The 16,018-nt window shown below is 46.3% G+C and overlaps 1 protein-coding gene across 1 annotated transcript in view; it reads right to left on the bottom strand.

The window, feature by feature from the left end:
• Positions 1–16,018, bottom strand: part of LOC144892623 (scavenger receptor cysteine-rich domain-containing protein DMBT1-like) — a 206,979-nt gene that overhangs the window by 120,302 nt on the left and 70,659 nt on the right. The window contains 2 exon segments of the mRNA XM_078780036.1: positions 1,762–2,073; positions 11,185–11,496. Coding sequence (XP_078636162.1) covers positions 1,762–2,073; positions 11,185–11,496 — 624 coding nt within the window.

Consider the following 16,018-nt stretch of genomic DNA (forward strand, 5'->3'; position numbering starts at 1 on the left):
AAACACAACATTTGAGAGCAGGGACATCGAGAGAAATGTGGGAGGGAGAGGGCTTGGGGGGAGGGGGGAGAGGTATAAAACATATGAACACTGCAAGGACTTTCAGGAAAGAAGTTGGAATTTCAAAAAAAGTGTATCTGGGGTGAATTAGCGGGGGTAGAAATGATCAAGGTTTTGGATGGGGGAAGATAAGAGATGGTGGTGAACAGCTGTTTTAAAGACCTGGAGGGAGGGGTGGGATTAAAGGGAGTGGGGGAGTTTGTTACAGAGGCGGGAGAAAAGGGGAATGAAAGAGTGAAGGTGAGCAGAGAGCCTATATTTTGGCAGTTTAACCATATGAGGGTTGCTGGCAGATCTTGTGCGACCTGTACGAATATTAGGGGGACAGAGCACAGAGAGAGCTGGGGGAGCAAGGCCGGAGAGGAGTCGGTAGAAGACAAAAACCACCAACCTGCCTGCAGTGAGTGAGTGAAAGGCCCTGACATTTTGAGCATTTGCATATTGGGTCACTGAATTGGTTAGAAGCTGATTGTCTTTCAAGAAGAAACGGTCAAAGGTCAAGTTTGCACCTTGGGGCAATGAAGCCTATTGCTTTTGAGGTCAAGAGGTCAATGCCACCTAAAATCATAAGTTTTTATTTATTTGTTTGGCTGTTTTTGTCATGTTCCGCATACAAAATAACAATAAAAAGTCTGAATACAAAGTGGACGCACACAGTCTTTTCAGCGGATGCTTGCAGTTTCAGATGCTTTTTGGTTGCAGTTGTCTTCACCACAACGAGTTTTCCATGGAAAATGAGTTGTTTCTCTAAACCGCAATTTGCTGATATTTAGTTTCCTATTTCGGAACGTACATTTTCACATGTGTCAGAACGACTGTCGCCTCAGGTCAAGTTGAATAAGCCAAACGTTTTAAGACAGAAATGGCAGCCTTTTTCCTCCAAGAGGATACTTTCTTTCATCATTTTTGAAAACTGTAAAAACAGCAATAATCAAAGGGAAAAAACCTCTTTCACAACAAAGACTTACCGACTGAATATGATGCAGAGTTTTGTCTTCCTTCACAAAGTAGAATCTAAAGCGATGAAACTTTCACTTACAAAGACAGATGAGCTATTCTAATGGATATCTAATTAATAGAGCACTAGACTCTTTCACAGTAATCTTTGGTTTTGAAATTCTTCACTGAGATAAAGATTTTCAGTCAACATCAGAAATCTTCAACTTCAGCAATCAAAAAGGCATTTGAAATGGCATGATCTTTTCCAATAATATTTCTTGTGGTGGGTCTCTATGGTCATCCGAAGCGGCTGTCAATGTGACCTCCCCTCTCCAGGATTTAAAAAAAAAAATTCAACCACTTGATCAGATAACTCTTCATTCTTGCTGTGTAAAACCTCCATATCAGATTTCAGATAGTTGCCTTCACAGAGGAAAATAGCTTCAGCAACTAAAGTGGAATTGTACAAGTGATAAGATAAGATGTGTACTATGAAGGATGTTGAGGGAATATCAAGGTTACTGATTGAATTCTCATCATTACAGATGTTATTTTTCTTTTCAACAATGATATTGATTTTTCACCTGAGAACACGTTATTCACAGTTACATAAATTGTTATAAATGCAGACAGAAAATTATCTGAGATATATGTATATATATATATATTTTATCTTTTCTGGAAGTTATTGTGATTAAACAATTATTTTTGGCAAAGTAAAAAAAAAGTTTGAAATTCTTCTCTTTCTGTAAAACCACGTACCTTGGCAAATAACAGACGCATCTTCACCATGCCCACAATCGTGAGAGTACCAACCCCGTTGTGAACAATCTGAAATGTAATATTCTGAACCAGTACAATGCACATCATCCATCAATATGGAACCAGTTCCTTGTCCAAATGATGCACAACATGGGGAAGATCTGGCTGATCCACAACCAACTTGACGACACACCACATGTGCATCTCTTATACTCCAGGAATCATCACAGACAGTGCCCCAGGCTCCCTGGTAGAACACCTCCACACGACCCTCACATCGACCAGTTCCTCCAACCAAACGGACAGAATCTGCTGGAAAATGAAACAAGAAAAATATATTTACATATGCTTACATGTAATTTGCCAGTATGAATGATCACTGTAAGGTATTATATCAAAACACAAATCATAATCGATCAGGCATAACATAATATATTTTGTGATGTTTAATGTAACGTTAGATCTCGGTAGAAAAGAAAATAAGCATCTGATGTTATCCTTGTGTGGGGTTAGAAAGATGGAGCAGTCCACCCGCATCAAACCCATCCTCCACCATCGTGACTGATGTTTCGAGCTGATGCGCATTTCGGTTAAAGACGTTGAAATGACGATGCAACTGGAATTTTAGGGCGACATTACAATTGTGCAAATAACCTTGATGTGATTCGATCACGGTCATTCATGAGAATGCTCCCGTGTAATTACATCAGAAAATCTGCTTTGGACAAACCCTACCATTTACCAAGTGATGGCATGACAGATTGGAGGTATGCGCACTCACCTCTTAGCTGTATATACCCTGGATTTGAAACTCGACCTATCAGTGGATACAAAGCGTAAACAGTTCAGTCTGGCAGTGGTATGTGCTCCAACAAGTGCGCTCTATCAATCATATATAATGTTGCGGATATGAGATTGGCCTCCATCCATATCCGCTTGTAAATATTCCCCTATTTCCCCAATACTTCCCAACTATCCCCAATCCCCCATTCCCTAGTCCCATTTTCTGTAAACAACACTCTGTAGACCCGACGTTCCCCTATTTCCCCCATTAAATGTCGCATCCAGGTCCACCGCATCTCACGTAGACAACTATAGGACATCTTGCTAGTTATTCTTAGTCTATGTCAGTTAAGGACTCGTTTCCATTAATTCTGACTCTTCGTTGCACCAGAATGTGATTGTATGGCACCGTTAGGAAGTTTAGGACCTCCCAATACCTCCCCGCAGCTCTTCCTCACGGTTCAGCAACAACAACAACAACAACAGCAACAACAACGGCGGCGGCGCGGGGAGTGCGCGTTCTCACTCCGGCTTGGTTAGCCGCCATCGAACATGTGCTCCGACGGGGTTACCACGTAGGGGCTCGCTGTCAGCTCCTCATCAAGGGCGGAGCCCGGTAACCCCCCGCACCCAATAGAAGCGGCGGACCGATTCCATCTGGGGCGGAGCCAACGAGCCGAGGGCGTGTCACTCCCCGCTGAGCATGTGCAGGAAGAGGGAGGTGACGTCAGATGCGTGCTGGACTTGAAGGAAGAGAGACGCCACCAACCGAGCGCTGTGACACCTCCCTGCATCTACTGGACCGTGCTGTATCCTGTCCCTGAGCCAAGGTGCACCATGTGCTATCGACTGCCTGTCCTTCACTGCCATCAATCCCTGTGTAAGTCAGTCTTGTTCCGTTTGTCTGTGGTCTGTCTGGGATAGATAAGATTGTGTCTAAGTGCCCATCTTTTCTGTGCTTTACCTCTTACCTTGTAATCTACCCCTTTTCTCCACCACCAATTATATCCTCCTCCGGAGGTCTTGAGAACTGTACCCCTTGTGTCGTTTCATTTATCCCAGTCGTGTCTTTTCCTTCATTGATTTAGCATCGCGCGATTTGGCCAACGTTCGAGTGTAATCGGGTAAACTGTGCGAACACGGCGGCCATTCCGCTCGGCCCATCATAACATCTAAGTCCTGTCCGTAACAATTGGTGTCGGGAAGTGGGATTGGACCCGAAGCGCGCCTCACACGCTCGAAATTATTAACGGCGAAATTTGATTTTGTTTTACAAAAATAAAAACCCGAATTTTGAAAGTCGCGCTATGGCAGATCAAGACGGCTGGGTTCCGGTAGAGGAGAGTGAGGCAGGGTCGATCCAGGACCAAATTGAGGGACATGAGGAGAGCGAAGCAGTGAGGGCGGCAGGTTCGCAAAATGGCGTCCTCGCGCACGAGGTTGCGGGCGCGCAAAATGGCGCCTCGCACATAGCTACGGCGGCCGCACCCGCTGCACAAGTGGGAGGGGTGGCCCAAATGCAGGCCCTCATGGAGCAATTTATGGCGCAAATGCAGGCGTCCCTCAAACTGCAGAGTGAGCAATTGGGGGTAATGGGGAACCGGATGGATGCTCAGGGTGAGCGATTGGAGGGCCAAATGGGGTCCAATAGCGAGAAATTGAGGGAGGACATGGGGTCCAATAGCGAGAAATTGAGGGAAGACATGGGGGCCAATAGCCAACGGTTAGAACAAAGGGTGGGGGCCCAGATCGGAGGGTTAGGGAGTAGAATAGAGGGATTAGACAATAGATTAGGGGAAATACAGGAGGGGTTAATGGGGGTAGAAAACAGAATGGCCGTTCAGGAGAATCAAATGGAAGGGATGAAGAAGGGGTTAGAGGGGTTAGAAAACAGTATGGAAGGCAAATTGAGGGACATGAGGGACCAAGCGGAAAGGGAAGTTAAACAAATGGGGCAGCAGATAGAGGGGGTCAGAATGGTGGTAGAAACTAAATTGGATGCTCACAGGGAGGAAATGGAGCAGATGAGGGTGGCATCTGGGCAGGAGATGCAAGTGATGGGAGAAGAGATCAGAAGAGGTGTGAGTGAGGAGGTCGGAGGAGTGCGCGAGGAGGTGAGGCACTGTAAGGAGCGCATGGAGAAGGAGGTGAGAAAGGGGACTGTAAAATTGCAAGGTGGTATAGAGGAGTTGACGCTGGGAGTAGAACAACTGACAGTGGGACAAAAGGAGTTGGGGGACCAGGTAAAGAAGAACACAGCGGTAATAGAGGGTTTAAAATCGACACAGAAGGAGATGAAAAAGGACGTAGGGGTAATTAAAAAAGAGTGTCAGACGGTACATGAGGACCTGACGAGGAAAATGAACAAGGTGGTAGAGGTGATGGAGGTTAAAGAGCGGGAGGTGCGGGAGCACATATAAAAAAATAAGGTGGAGTTAGAGGAAGAACTTAAGGGGGCGCACGAGGAGATGAAGGAGGTGAAGCAGAAATTAGAAGAAGTGGAAGAAGGGGTGAGCGAAATTAAGAAGCGACGGAGAGAGGATAAGAAAGAGATAAAGGATGAAGTAAAAGAATTGGTCCAAAGTCTGTGTTCGGATCGTGATGATGTGCTCATTAACTGGATGAGGGATTCCCAGGTGATGGAGGAGAAGCGAAGAGAAAGAGGACCCGGTGTAAGTGGTGACCAATATGGTCGTGCGTATGATGCGCCAGGTGATTTAATAAGCTTGGGGGTCGAGATAGACCCGGATGTTCGTGAGAGGCCAAGAGTGAGGTGTATGGCTGGTCCGGAGGGTATGGAACGAGGGTGCGAGCGAGAGGGTCCGGTGATGGGAGAGGTGCGAGGTGTGAGTGAGCAAGGTTGTGGTGGTATGGAATGGGTAGCGGGTTGCGGAAGTGTGACCCATGCATCGACACCAACAGGGGTAGTTTTTAGAGGGACAGGGGAGGCACGAGAGCCCCTTGGGGGTAATGTACTGTGGGGGCCCGGCCGGTTCGGCCCCGCGCTGACCCCACAAGGGGCGACGCACGGGGTCCGGCAGGCGGGCAACGACTCACATACGAGGTGGTCCCACAAGGTCCCACTCGCGCCGTATGACGGTGGGTAAGGGTGGCATCCCTGCCACCCTTCCCATGAGGGGGGCAAATGCGCTATAGATTATGGGGTGTATGGCAGTGAAAACTAGCCCGGGTGGGTTAGGATATTGTGTGTAGGGATCTAGCGAAGATGACATTAGGTAACGTTAAGGTTTAGATAGTGACTGATACCTGTAGTGGGGACGCAGGTAGTTTAGTGTGGATGATAATGACGAGGGAGCGCAATAGTTTAAAGGGACGACTGGGAAGCGCAAGTTTCAGAGGGGAGTAGTTAGATGAGATGATGCTGTGTGAGAACTGGACAGGTGTGTGGAGCGGTGTATGAGTAGTGAGTGTTGTGGATCAGCGCGTATGCGCTTGGGGGAGAGAAGGGTGCAGGCGGCACCAAGTATGAGAGCACAGGTGTGCAAGTACAGGTGTGTGGAATACATGGAGTATTGGAATGAGTGGTGTGGAGAGAGTTGGAGTAAGTGGTACGGAGTGGTGTGCATGGTGTGAAGGTGTGGATGGGGGAAGAGTGGACCCCTTTCACGAGTACCCAGGGCGGGTAGTGTAAGTGTTAGGTAGAGGGTATAGGTAAATTGTGGTTGGATATTGGCATTTGTGGTGCGGTTGCAGAATGGTATTGTGGATGGGTGCATTAGTGTTGTGGAAATGGCTGGGCATGTAGACTGTTAGTGTGTGTAGTTGGTTTGGGCACTCCACCACTGTGAGGATGTCGGCCAGGTGAGGCCGCAGGTGGGCTCTGGGAGCCGTTATTGTCAGTGGGTGCTTGAGGATCCCGGGTGTGGATCGGGCAGCCCGTGCCAGAGAGGGCACTGAGGGGGTGAGAGTGCGAGAGGGCCTTCCCCAGTTAGTTAGGTTAGGGTGAGGAGCAGGTAAGCTCGGGTGGCAACTACAGTGGTGGAGGTGTGCAGGTGGGTAGACCTGCTGGGAGAGCTACATGTCACAGCCCAGAAATTGTGCGAGGGCACCGGAGATGAATCGGGGGAGTGGGACCCCAAATTGAGAAGCACCACAGTTTGGTCAATGGGAATTGGATTTTAGAACCCATAGTGTAAGTTGGCCAATGGATTGGCAGGGAAAGACCCCGGGTAATGTAAAGTTGTTAAAGTCATTTAGGAAATAGTTAGGATTGATGAACCTGTCGCACCATACGCAGCCACTTACCTGAGGTGATGATGATGACTCCACACCTGTGTTTCTTTGTTTTGTGTTGCAGGAAATGAGAATTGCTGTGTGGATTTGTGAGACGCATCACGACGTGGATGAGACATTGGGGTGATTCCATCTCTCCCTCCTTAGGAGGGACTGATGATGAATTGGTGATGGCAAATTTTGATGAGTTGGAGATGGCAAATTTTGATGAGAGTTGGAAATGGCAAATTTGATTGGTTAGGAGGGAGAGAAGACGAATTTGGTTTATGGGAGGAACGGGGAAGACAGTAGTGACGTTTGTTGATGTGTAAAGTAGATGTTTATGGGTAGTGTTGTGTTTTGTGGATACAGTAAGGGGTAAGGGAGGGGCAATGTAGGTTACCTGGTGGGGGGGGGGGGCGTACGGTAGGAACGTACCTGTCTCACCTGGTTCCCATGTGCCCCCAGTGTGCATTACCTTGTATTGCGTGCACTTTTGCGCCCTTACCACCTTACTCACTTGTTTCTTTTGTCTCCCACCTCCGAGGATCTGGCTTTGGGGCAGATAGAGAGGAGAGAGAGGTGCTGGCTCCGCAGTTGTGGGCCTGTACTTTCGCTGCTTGCTGCCTGGATCGATACACCATATGGACCGCAATTTTTGTGGCCGCCCACCATGGACCGCAGTTCTTCTGCGGGCAAGCACCACCCGTGGATGGACCTATGGGTCAACGTGGCACCTATGCCATACAGGTGAACCACTTTTAGTTGGCCCCCTGATGGCCACAATTTAGAAATGGACGCGGTTGGTGCCTTTCTTTATTTTTAAAGAAGCCAGAAGGCCAAGAGAAGGCAAGACCAGCAGCAGAACATCGGCCGGCTGCGACACCACCGGTGACTATGAACACTTTATTGGTGCACCGGATGGTGCTGACTGTGAATATGGGGTGGTGCTTTTGGTGCTTGGACGGGGTGCTCTGCACATTATTAAAGGCCGTAGGGCCACAGGGCACTCGTGGGTTGGTGTATCGATGCTGACATGCGTGCTCTCTCTCTATGCATAACATCTGCATGTGTTCCTCAAAGAACAGGTCCTGGATCGTAGTGTAAATATCAGTCTTGTGTAAATAATGCTCCCTACCGGCTGTATGTTTAGTTTGAGGATTCTTTCCGCGATTCGGTTATCCTGTGGGTGTGTTTCTGTGAGGAGAAGGGTGCAACGTCGCAGGGGGACATATTTACTCATTTGTGAACATCTGTAAAACTGTCGCACTCAGGGTTGAGTTAATAGTAGAGGGAACTACATCTGAGTGCCACACTAAAGTAAGTAAAAATTTATCGGGTCGGGACGCCCCGAGGTAGAGAAGGGTGCAATGTTGCGGATATGAGATTGGCCTCCATCCATATCCACTTGTAAATATTCCCCTATTTCCCCAATACTTCCCAACTATCCCCAATCCCCCATTCCCTAGTCCCATTTTCTGTAAACAACACTCTGTAGACCCGACCTTCCCCTATTTCCCCCATTAAATGTCGCATCCAGGTCCACCGCATCTCACGTAGACAACTATAGGACATCTTGCTAGTTATTCTTAGTCTATGTCAGTTAAGGACTCGTTTCCATTAATTCTGACTCTTCGTTGCACCAGAATGTGATTGTATGGCACCGTTAGGAAGTTTAGGACCTCCCAATACCTCCCCGCAGCTCGTCCTCACGGTTCAGCAACAACAACAACAGCAACAACAACGGCGGCGGCGCGGGGAGTGCGCGTCCTCACTCCGGCTTGGTTAGCCGCCATCGAACATGTGCTCCGACGGGGTTACCACATAGGGGCTCGCTGTCAGCTCCTCGTCAAGGGCGGAGCCCGGTAACCCCCCGCACCCAATAGAAGCGGCGGACCGATTCCATCTGGGGCGGAGCCAACGAGCCGAGGGCGTGTCACTCCCCGCTGAGCATGCGCAGGAAGAGGGAGGTGACGTCAGATGCGTGCTGGACTTGAAGGAAGAGAGACGCCACCAACCGAGCGCTGTGACACCTCCCTGCATCTACTGGACCGTGCTGTATCCTGTCCCTGAACCAAGGTGCACCATGTGCTATCGACTGCCTGTCATTCCCTGCCATCAATCCCTGTGTAAGTCAGTCTTGTTCCGTTTGTCTGTGGTCTGTCTGGGATAGATAAGATTGTGTCTAAGTGCCCATCTTTTCTGTGCTTTACCTCTTACCTTGTAATCTACCCCTTTTCTCCACCACCAATTATATCCTCCTCCGGAGGTCTTGAGAACTGTACCCCTTGTGTCGTTTCATTTATCCCAGTCGTTGTGTCTTTTCCTTCATTGATTTAGCATAGCGCGATTTGGCCAACGTTCGAGTGTAATCGGGTAAACTGTGCGAACACGGCGGCCATTCCGCTCGGCCCATCATAACATCTAAGTCGTGTCCGTAACAATATATATATATATATTTTTTTTTTTTGTATACAAGATCGAGACTCGTGAAAGCGCTAACATTAATCACACAAAAAGTCAAACCGACACCAAAAACACAAAATAAGGGGAGCGGCAGACAAGATGGGGAGAGAGGGGGAAGGACACAAACACAACATTTGAGAGCAGGGACATCGAGAGAAATGTGGGAGGGAGAGGGCTTGGGGGGAGGGGGGAGAGGTATAAAACATATGAACACTGCAAGGACTTTCAGGAAAGAAGTTGGAATTTCAAAAAAAGTGTATCTGGGGTGAATTAGCGGGGGTAGAAATGATCAAGGTTTTGGATGGGGGAAGATAAGAGATGGTGGTGAACAGCTGTTTTAAAGACCTGGAGGGAGGGGTGGGATTAAAGGGAGTGGGGGAGTTTGTTACAGAGGCGGGAGAAAAGGGGAATGAAAGAGTGAAGGTGAGCAGAGAGCCTATATTTTGGCAGTTTAACCATATGAGGGTTGCTGGCAGATCTTGTGCGACCTGTACGAATATTAGGGGGACAGAGCACAGAGAGAGCTGGGGGAGCAAGGCCGGAGAGGAGTCGGTAGAAGACAAAGACCACCAACCTGCCTGCAGTGAGTGAGTGAAAGGCCCTGACATTTTGAGCATTTGCATATTGGGTCACTGAATTGGTTAGAAGCTGATTGTCTTTCAAGAAGAAACGGTCAAAGGTCAAGTTTGCACCTTGGGGCAATGAAGCCTATTGCTTTTGAGGTCAAGAGGTCAATGCCACCTAAAATCATAAGTTTTTATTTATTTGTTTGGCTGTTTTTGTCATGTTCCGCATACAAAATAACAATAAAAAGTCTGAATACAAAGTGGACGCACACAGTCTTTTCAGCGGATGCTTGCAGTTTCAGATGCTTTTTGGTTGCAGTTGTCTTCACCACAACGAGTTTTCCATGGAAAATGAGTTGTTTCTCTAAACCGCAATTTGCTGATATTTAGTTTCCTATTTCGGAACGTACATTTTCACATGTGTCAGAACGACTGTCGCCTCAGGTCAAGTTGAATAAGCCAAACGTTTTAAGACAGAAATGGCAGCCTTTTTCCTCCAAGAGGATACTTTCTTTCATCATTTTTGAAAACTGTAAAAACAGCAATAATCAAAGGAAAAAAACCTCTTTCACAACAAAGACACTACCGACTGAATATGATGCAGAGTTTTGTCTTCCTTCACAAAGTAGAATCTAAAGCGATGAAACTTTCACTTACGAAGACAGATGAGCTATTCTAATGGATATCTAATTAATAGAGCACTAGACTCTTTCACAGTAATCTTTGGTTTTGAAATTCTTCACTGAGATAAAGATTTTCAGTCAACATCAGAAATCTTCAACTTCAGCAATCAAAAAGGCATTTGAAATGGCATGATCTTTTCCAATAATATTTCTTGTGGTGGGTCTCTATGGTCATCCGAAGCGGCTGTCAATGTGACCTCCCCTCTCCAGGATTTAAAAAAAAAAAATTCAACCACTTGATCAGATAACTCTTCATTCTTGCTGTGTAAAACCTCCATATCAGATTTCAGATAGTTGCCTTCACAGAGGAAAATAGCTTCAGCAACTAAAGTGGAATTGTACAAGTGATAAGATAAGATGTGTACTATGAAGGATGTTGAGGGAATATAATTATACAATAATTTTCCAACAAGATGGCATGTAGTTCATCAAGGTTACTGATTGAATTCTCATTATTACAGATGTTATTTTTCTTTTCAACAATGATATTGATTTTTCACCTGAGAACATGTTATTCACAGTTACATAAATTGTTATAAATGCAGACAGAAAATTATCTGAGATATATGTATATATATATATGTATATATATATATATTTTATATTTTCTGGAAGTTATTGTGATTAAACAATTATTTTTGGCAAATTAAAAAAAAAGTTTGAAATTCTTTTCTTTCTGTAAAACCACGTACCTTGGCAAATAGCAGACGCATCTTCATGATGCCCACAATTGTGAGAGTACCAACCCCCATGTGAACATTGTGAAAGGTAATCTTCTGAACCAGTACATTGCACATCATCCATCAATATGGAACCATTTCCTCGTCCAAATGATGCACAACATGTGGAAGATCTGGCAGATCCACAACCAAGTTGACGACACACCACATGTGCATCTGTTATACTCCAGGAATCATCACAGACAGTGCCCCAGGCTCCCTGGTAGAACACCTCCACACGACCCACACATCGACCAGTTCCTCCAACCAAACGGACAGAATTTGCTGGAAAATGAAACAAGAAAAATATATTTCCATGTGCTTACATGTAATTTGCCAGTATGAATGATCACTGTATGATATTATATCAAAAAACAAATCATAATCGATCAGGCAAAACATTATATATTTTGTGATGTTTAATGTAACTTTAGATCTCTGTAGAAAAGAAAATAAGCATCTGATGTTATCCTTGTGTGGGGTTAGAAAGATGGAGCAGTCCACCCACATCAAACCCATCCTCCACCATCGTGACTGATGTTTCGAGCTGAGCCGCATTTCGGTTAAAGACGTTGAAATGACGATGCAACTGGAATTTTAGGGCGACATTACAATTGTGCAAATAACCTTGATGTGATTCGATCACGGTCATTCACGAGAATGCTCCCGTGTAATTACATCAGAAAATCTGCTTTGGACAAACCCTACCATTTACCAAGAGATGGCACGATAGATTGGAGGTATGCGCACTCGCCTCTAAGCTGTATATACCCTGGATTTGAAACTCGACCCAGCTATAAATTGTGATACAGGTGTTTCGCTTCAATGTGTGCACCGTCCTTCGGATGGACATCACAATTTACGTACCATCTAATCGCAGTAGTTGGTGGACGTTAAAGTTCCCATGGTGATCTTTGAGAAGAGTAGTGAGTTATTGTTGGCATCCTGAACTAATTACAAATTCCTGCATGAACTGTGAGTAGCAAGGCTTCTGGTAGTCTTGGCCACTCATTGACATCCAGGGAAAATGTTTGCTTCCTCAATGTGTGCTTGCGGTCTGATTCAACATCTCCCACACAATAAACACATCTACATTCAAAGGTTTTCTGTATGTGCATATCAAATAACGTTATAGGAAATGAATGGCAACCATGAAGGTGTACATTTGGCGGTCATGCATTTAGTTATGCCTTATCTAATTATAGTTTGCATTTAAAAGTGGTTGCTTTATAAAAAGGATTTAAGCTTTCTATGTTCCCTCTTGCTTCGAACTGTGCTGTACTGTCCTTTACTTTACTTTACTGTTCTTTACTGTGGCAAGGATTGTAGAAAGATAGTGAAACTGCTTGCTCTGTTAAACCCCCTCGTGAAAACAGGTCTTTTTGTCCTTGACCAAAAGCCAGCATGAGAAGGTGCTCTTTCTCCTGCATCTTTCCCTTGGCTCTTGCCAAAGAAGATAGGGTCTCGGTAGGAGGTATCTAGCCCGTTTTCCTTTGTCCGCGCTCATTTTCCAGTGGAGATTTTTTGTATATTTTTGTGTATATAAAGAAACTCTGGGTTGCCAATTTTCCAGGAGTGTCTGGAGTTGTGCTGTTCAAATGAATTGTATAACTCTTACACCCTCAACAGCGCTGTGTTATTGGTTCATTAATAAATGCTTGTTATCCCTTGAACTCAAGGTGTGGAACATGGTTCTATTCCCGAGAATTTGGTGTCAGAAGTGGGGTCCAACTCTGAGCGATATTTGGGAGGCAGACCCTGTGGAGACTACGCGGAGAGGCTGGCCAGCACTGATTTGATTAAGGTGAGCTTTCATGCTGAGGGGTCATTCTAAATTGAGCTCCGTTCACTCACCCAGGCTGTCTGTCTCCCATGTCGTCGCTCCGTGCTTGGATCACAAACAAAATTGGAAACTGGTGTGTAAGTGCAGGCCTATTTGGCTCGGGGTAACGAGTTGTCTATTGATCTACCAAGGAATGGGGATCAGTTAGCAGAAAGGGGGGACTTCTTGGTAAAGCCAAGAACTTCCCAGGCAGGGCAGTCTAGAGACAAGATGGAGTTGATGGGGTTGATAGTAACCAGAGAAAGTATTGGTTGCGGGCTAACGAAGGAGACCCAAGGAATATGGCCAGGATAAGTAATAAGTTCAGTTAAGTTAAGAAGGGAGAACCCCTTCAGGGAAACCCTGGCGTAGATGATGAGTAATAAGTACAGGAATACCCTGGCGTGGGTTAAGTTAGACAAGTTAGAAGTGAGTTAGCGCCGAGGGAAGGACCGGATTGGGGAAATATCGGCGCGGTAAACCAAAAGGCAGGATTTTTCGGTGGATGGCCTCGGGGCGCTTCCTTGCGCCTTGTATGCATCATGACCTGCTTCTTGCGAATGGGGGTAGTGCTGCCATGCGCCGGGAGTGACCGCCTGGGCGCATGGACGGGAAAATGTTCCGTGCACATTAATTAACGGTTTGTGGGGTTTTAGGTGAGAGCAAGTGCTCCGCACTTCAATTGAAGATCATTAGAGGTGGCTTATGTTGGCGGGAGATCCTGGACGGACCAGTTGGTTGTTGTTTGGGTACATCGGGTGTGTGCATTTGCAATGTGGAGCTCTTGCAGAGGCAAGTTGTATTTTTTAAGATGACATCTGTTTTAATTTGCTTTGGGATTGATTGATTTTGGGATTTGACTTGGGAGGATGACAGGCTGAGTCGCTGTCGGCGTGGTTGAGGTGTGGCTGGCACCTCGTGTGGTTCATCAAATGGTTGCAGTTGTAATGTGGAGCCAGTCTGTCTGTCTGTCCATCTGTCTGGATGCGGAGCTCTTGGAGAGACAGGATGGGCTGGGGTTGACCAAGCAAGTGTTGGAGTTGTGGGATGGAGACGTCTGTTAGGTGGGCTAGAGGATTCTTTTGATGGGTGATCTGCCAAGAATGACATGTGGTGCTGGGGGTCATGACCTCACCACGGAGGAGGAATAGGGGTTATGGTTTCACCCCTGTGACCATATGGATGTGTCTGACTGCGCTTGCAGGTATGGATCAAGGAGGAGGAGCGGTGTCTGTTATGGACCTGCGGTGGTGTCTGCGGTGTTAGGACGTTGGGGGTACGTTTATCTGTCTGTCTGTCTGTGAGCAGGACGTCTCAGGAGGGTGTGGACGGATTGGTATGCAATTTGGTAGGGCTAGGCATTGTGTGATGGCTGGTTACATCATTTGCAATTTTGGGGGGCTTGTGGGGCTAGTGGCTCGCCATTGTCTGTCTGCCAGTTATGGTGGGCAGAGGGAAGAGGGAGTAATGATGCTCTGGCCTCCTGCTTGGCAGAAGGTAATTGTGGTTATTGCTGGTTTCACCCCTGTCCAAAATTGAGCTCTCGGGAGCTGAAGTGTGAAATATGGTGACGTTGTCTTGTGGACAATTTGTGAGTGGCTAGACAGACGCGCCTGGAAGGGGAAATTGTATTCATAACTCATGTGGGTTGTGTCTGAAGGAAAGGTTCGGGAGGAAGTGTGAAGAAGGTCGTGGAAAGTGCAAAGATGATAAAGGAAAGTCGAATCAGATGGATTATTTGTCAATGACAGGTGACTTTGTTGGGATTTGTTGAGAAGGAAGGGGAAAGGGTTGTAAAAAGTTGATGGTAAAGGCAGGGAAGAAGGGAAAGTTGTTGTGGAATGTTGGTTTAGTGATAAGAAAGTGATAAAGGTGGTTAGCTTACACTGGGGAAGGTGCGCCAACGAATGGAAAGTTGTGAATTGTATTTAACAAAATTGTGTTAGATTGCTACACGCAGATTGACCCCAATCGACGAGGTGGTTGGGGGCTGGTGCAGATTGGATCACGGCTCTGCAGACCAGGTGAACAGAACACCAGGTACGTTGGGATCACATCAATTGAATTATTGCTCATAAGGGGAAGTGATAGAGCAAAATGAAGAAGATTGTCATGGGGACCGCAAGGCTAACCCCTGCTCTTGCAGGGAAATGGCCTTGGGATGCTAGTTGTTGTTGTTGGGTGACTCTAGGCTCTAGAACCTAGGACAAAGTGCAGGAAAAGGGAATATTTTTCCAGTGGTTTATACTGGTGCGAAATTCGCTTGACTAGGAAAAAGGGAAAAAATGTCCAAGTATTGATAGGATAACAGTGAAGTTTTGAAGGGGAGAATACCGATCATTTCCATTGACCGATTATGGTTGGGGGGGGGGGGGCTAGGAATTTGATCATGGTGTGTGTAAGAAAGTATTTTTCAGGATGGACGATGAAGAAACCGCCGACGGAAGACCATGATCTTGACCGCCGAGGCCGTCGACCTGAACGAGCCCCTGGGCGATGCCGATGTGACCGGCGCATCTGAAGACTGTTGATTTATTGTGATGATTTTGTTGTAAATCCCCTGCGGAAATTGGCTAATCTATATTATAATAGCCATAGATGATTCTGTCTGTCTGTCTGTTGGGCGTCTGTCCGGGGTGTGGCTTACTCGGTTTGCAGAGTAGCTCCACCCATAGCTCCACCCATTCTGGGAGTGGCTTCATATAATTATAAACAAATATCCACCATTTTATTAACTCCCATAGCTTTGAGGCCTGTTTTGTAGGCCCGTGGTGTCTTGCTCTCTCTCCCAGTTTTATTTCAAATCAAATTCGATATATCATTTCATTTTTCACAGTCGCTAACATAGTTTTAGACTCGGTTGAAAAAAAACGGGAAGAAAATCCAATGAAAGTTGCCGTTTATAGAACAAAATGAATTCTCAAACGCCTGTAACTTCAAGGCCATTGAGTCTCTCTCACGCCTTTATCTCCAATCTAACTCACC

This window comes from Myxine glutinosa, chromosome 6 (assembly GCF_964187855.1).
Source record: "Myxine glutinosa chromosome 6, kmMyxGlut1.1, whole genome shotgun sequence".
NCBI classification, from domain to species: domain Eukaryota; kingdom Metazoa; phylum Chordata; class Myxini; order Myxiniformes; family Myxinidae; genus Myxine; species Myxine glutinosa.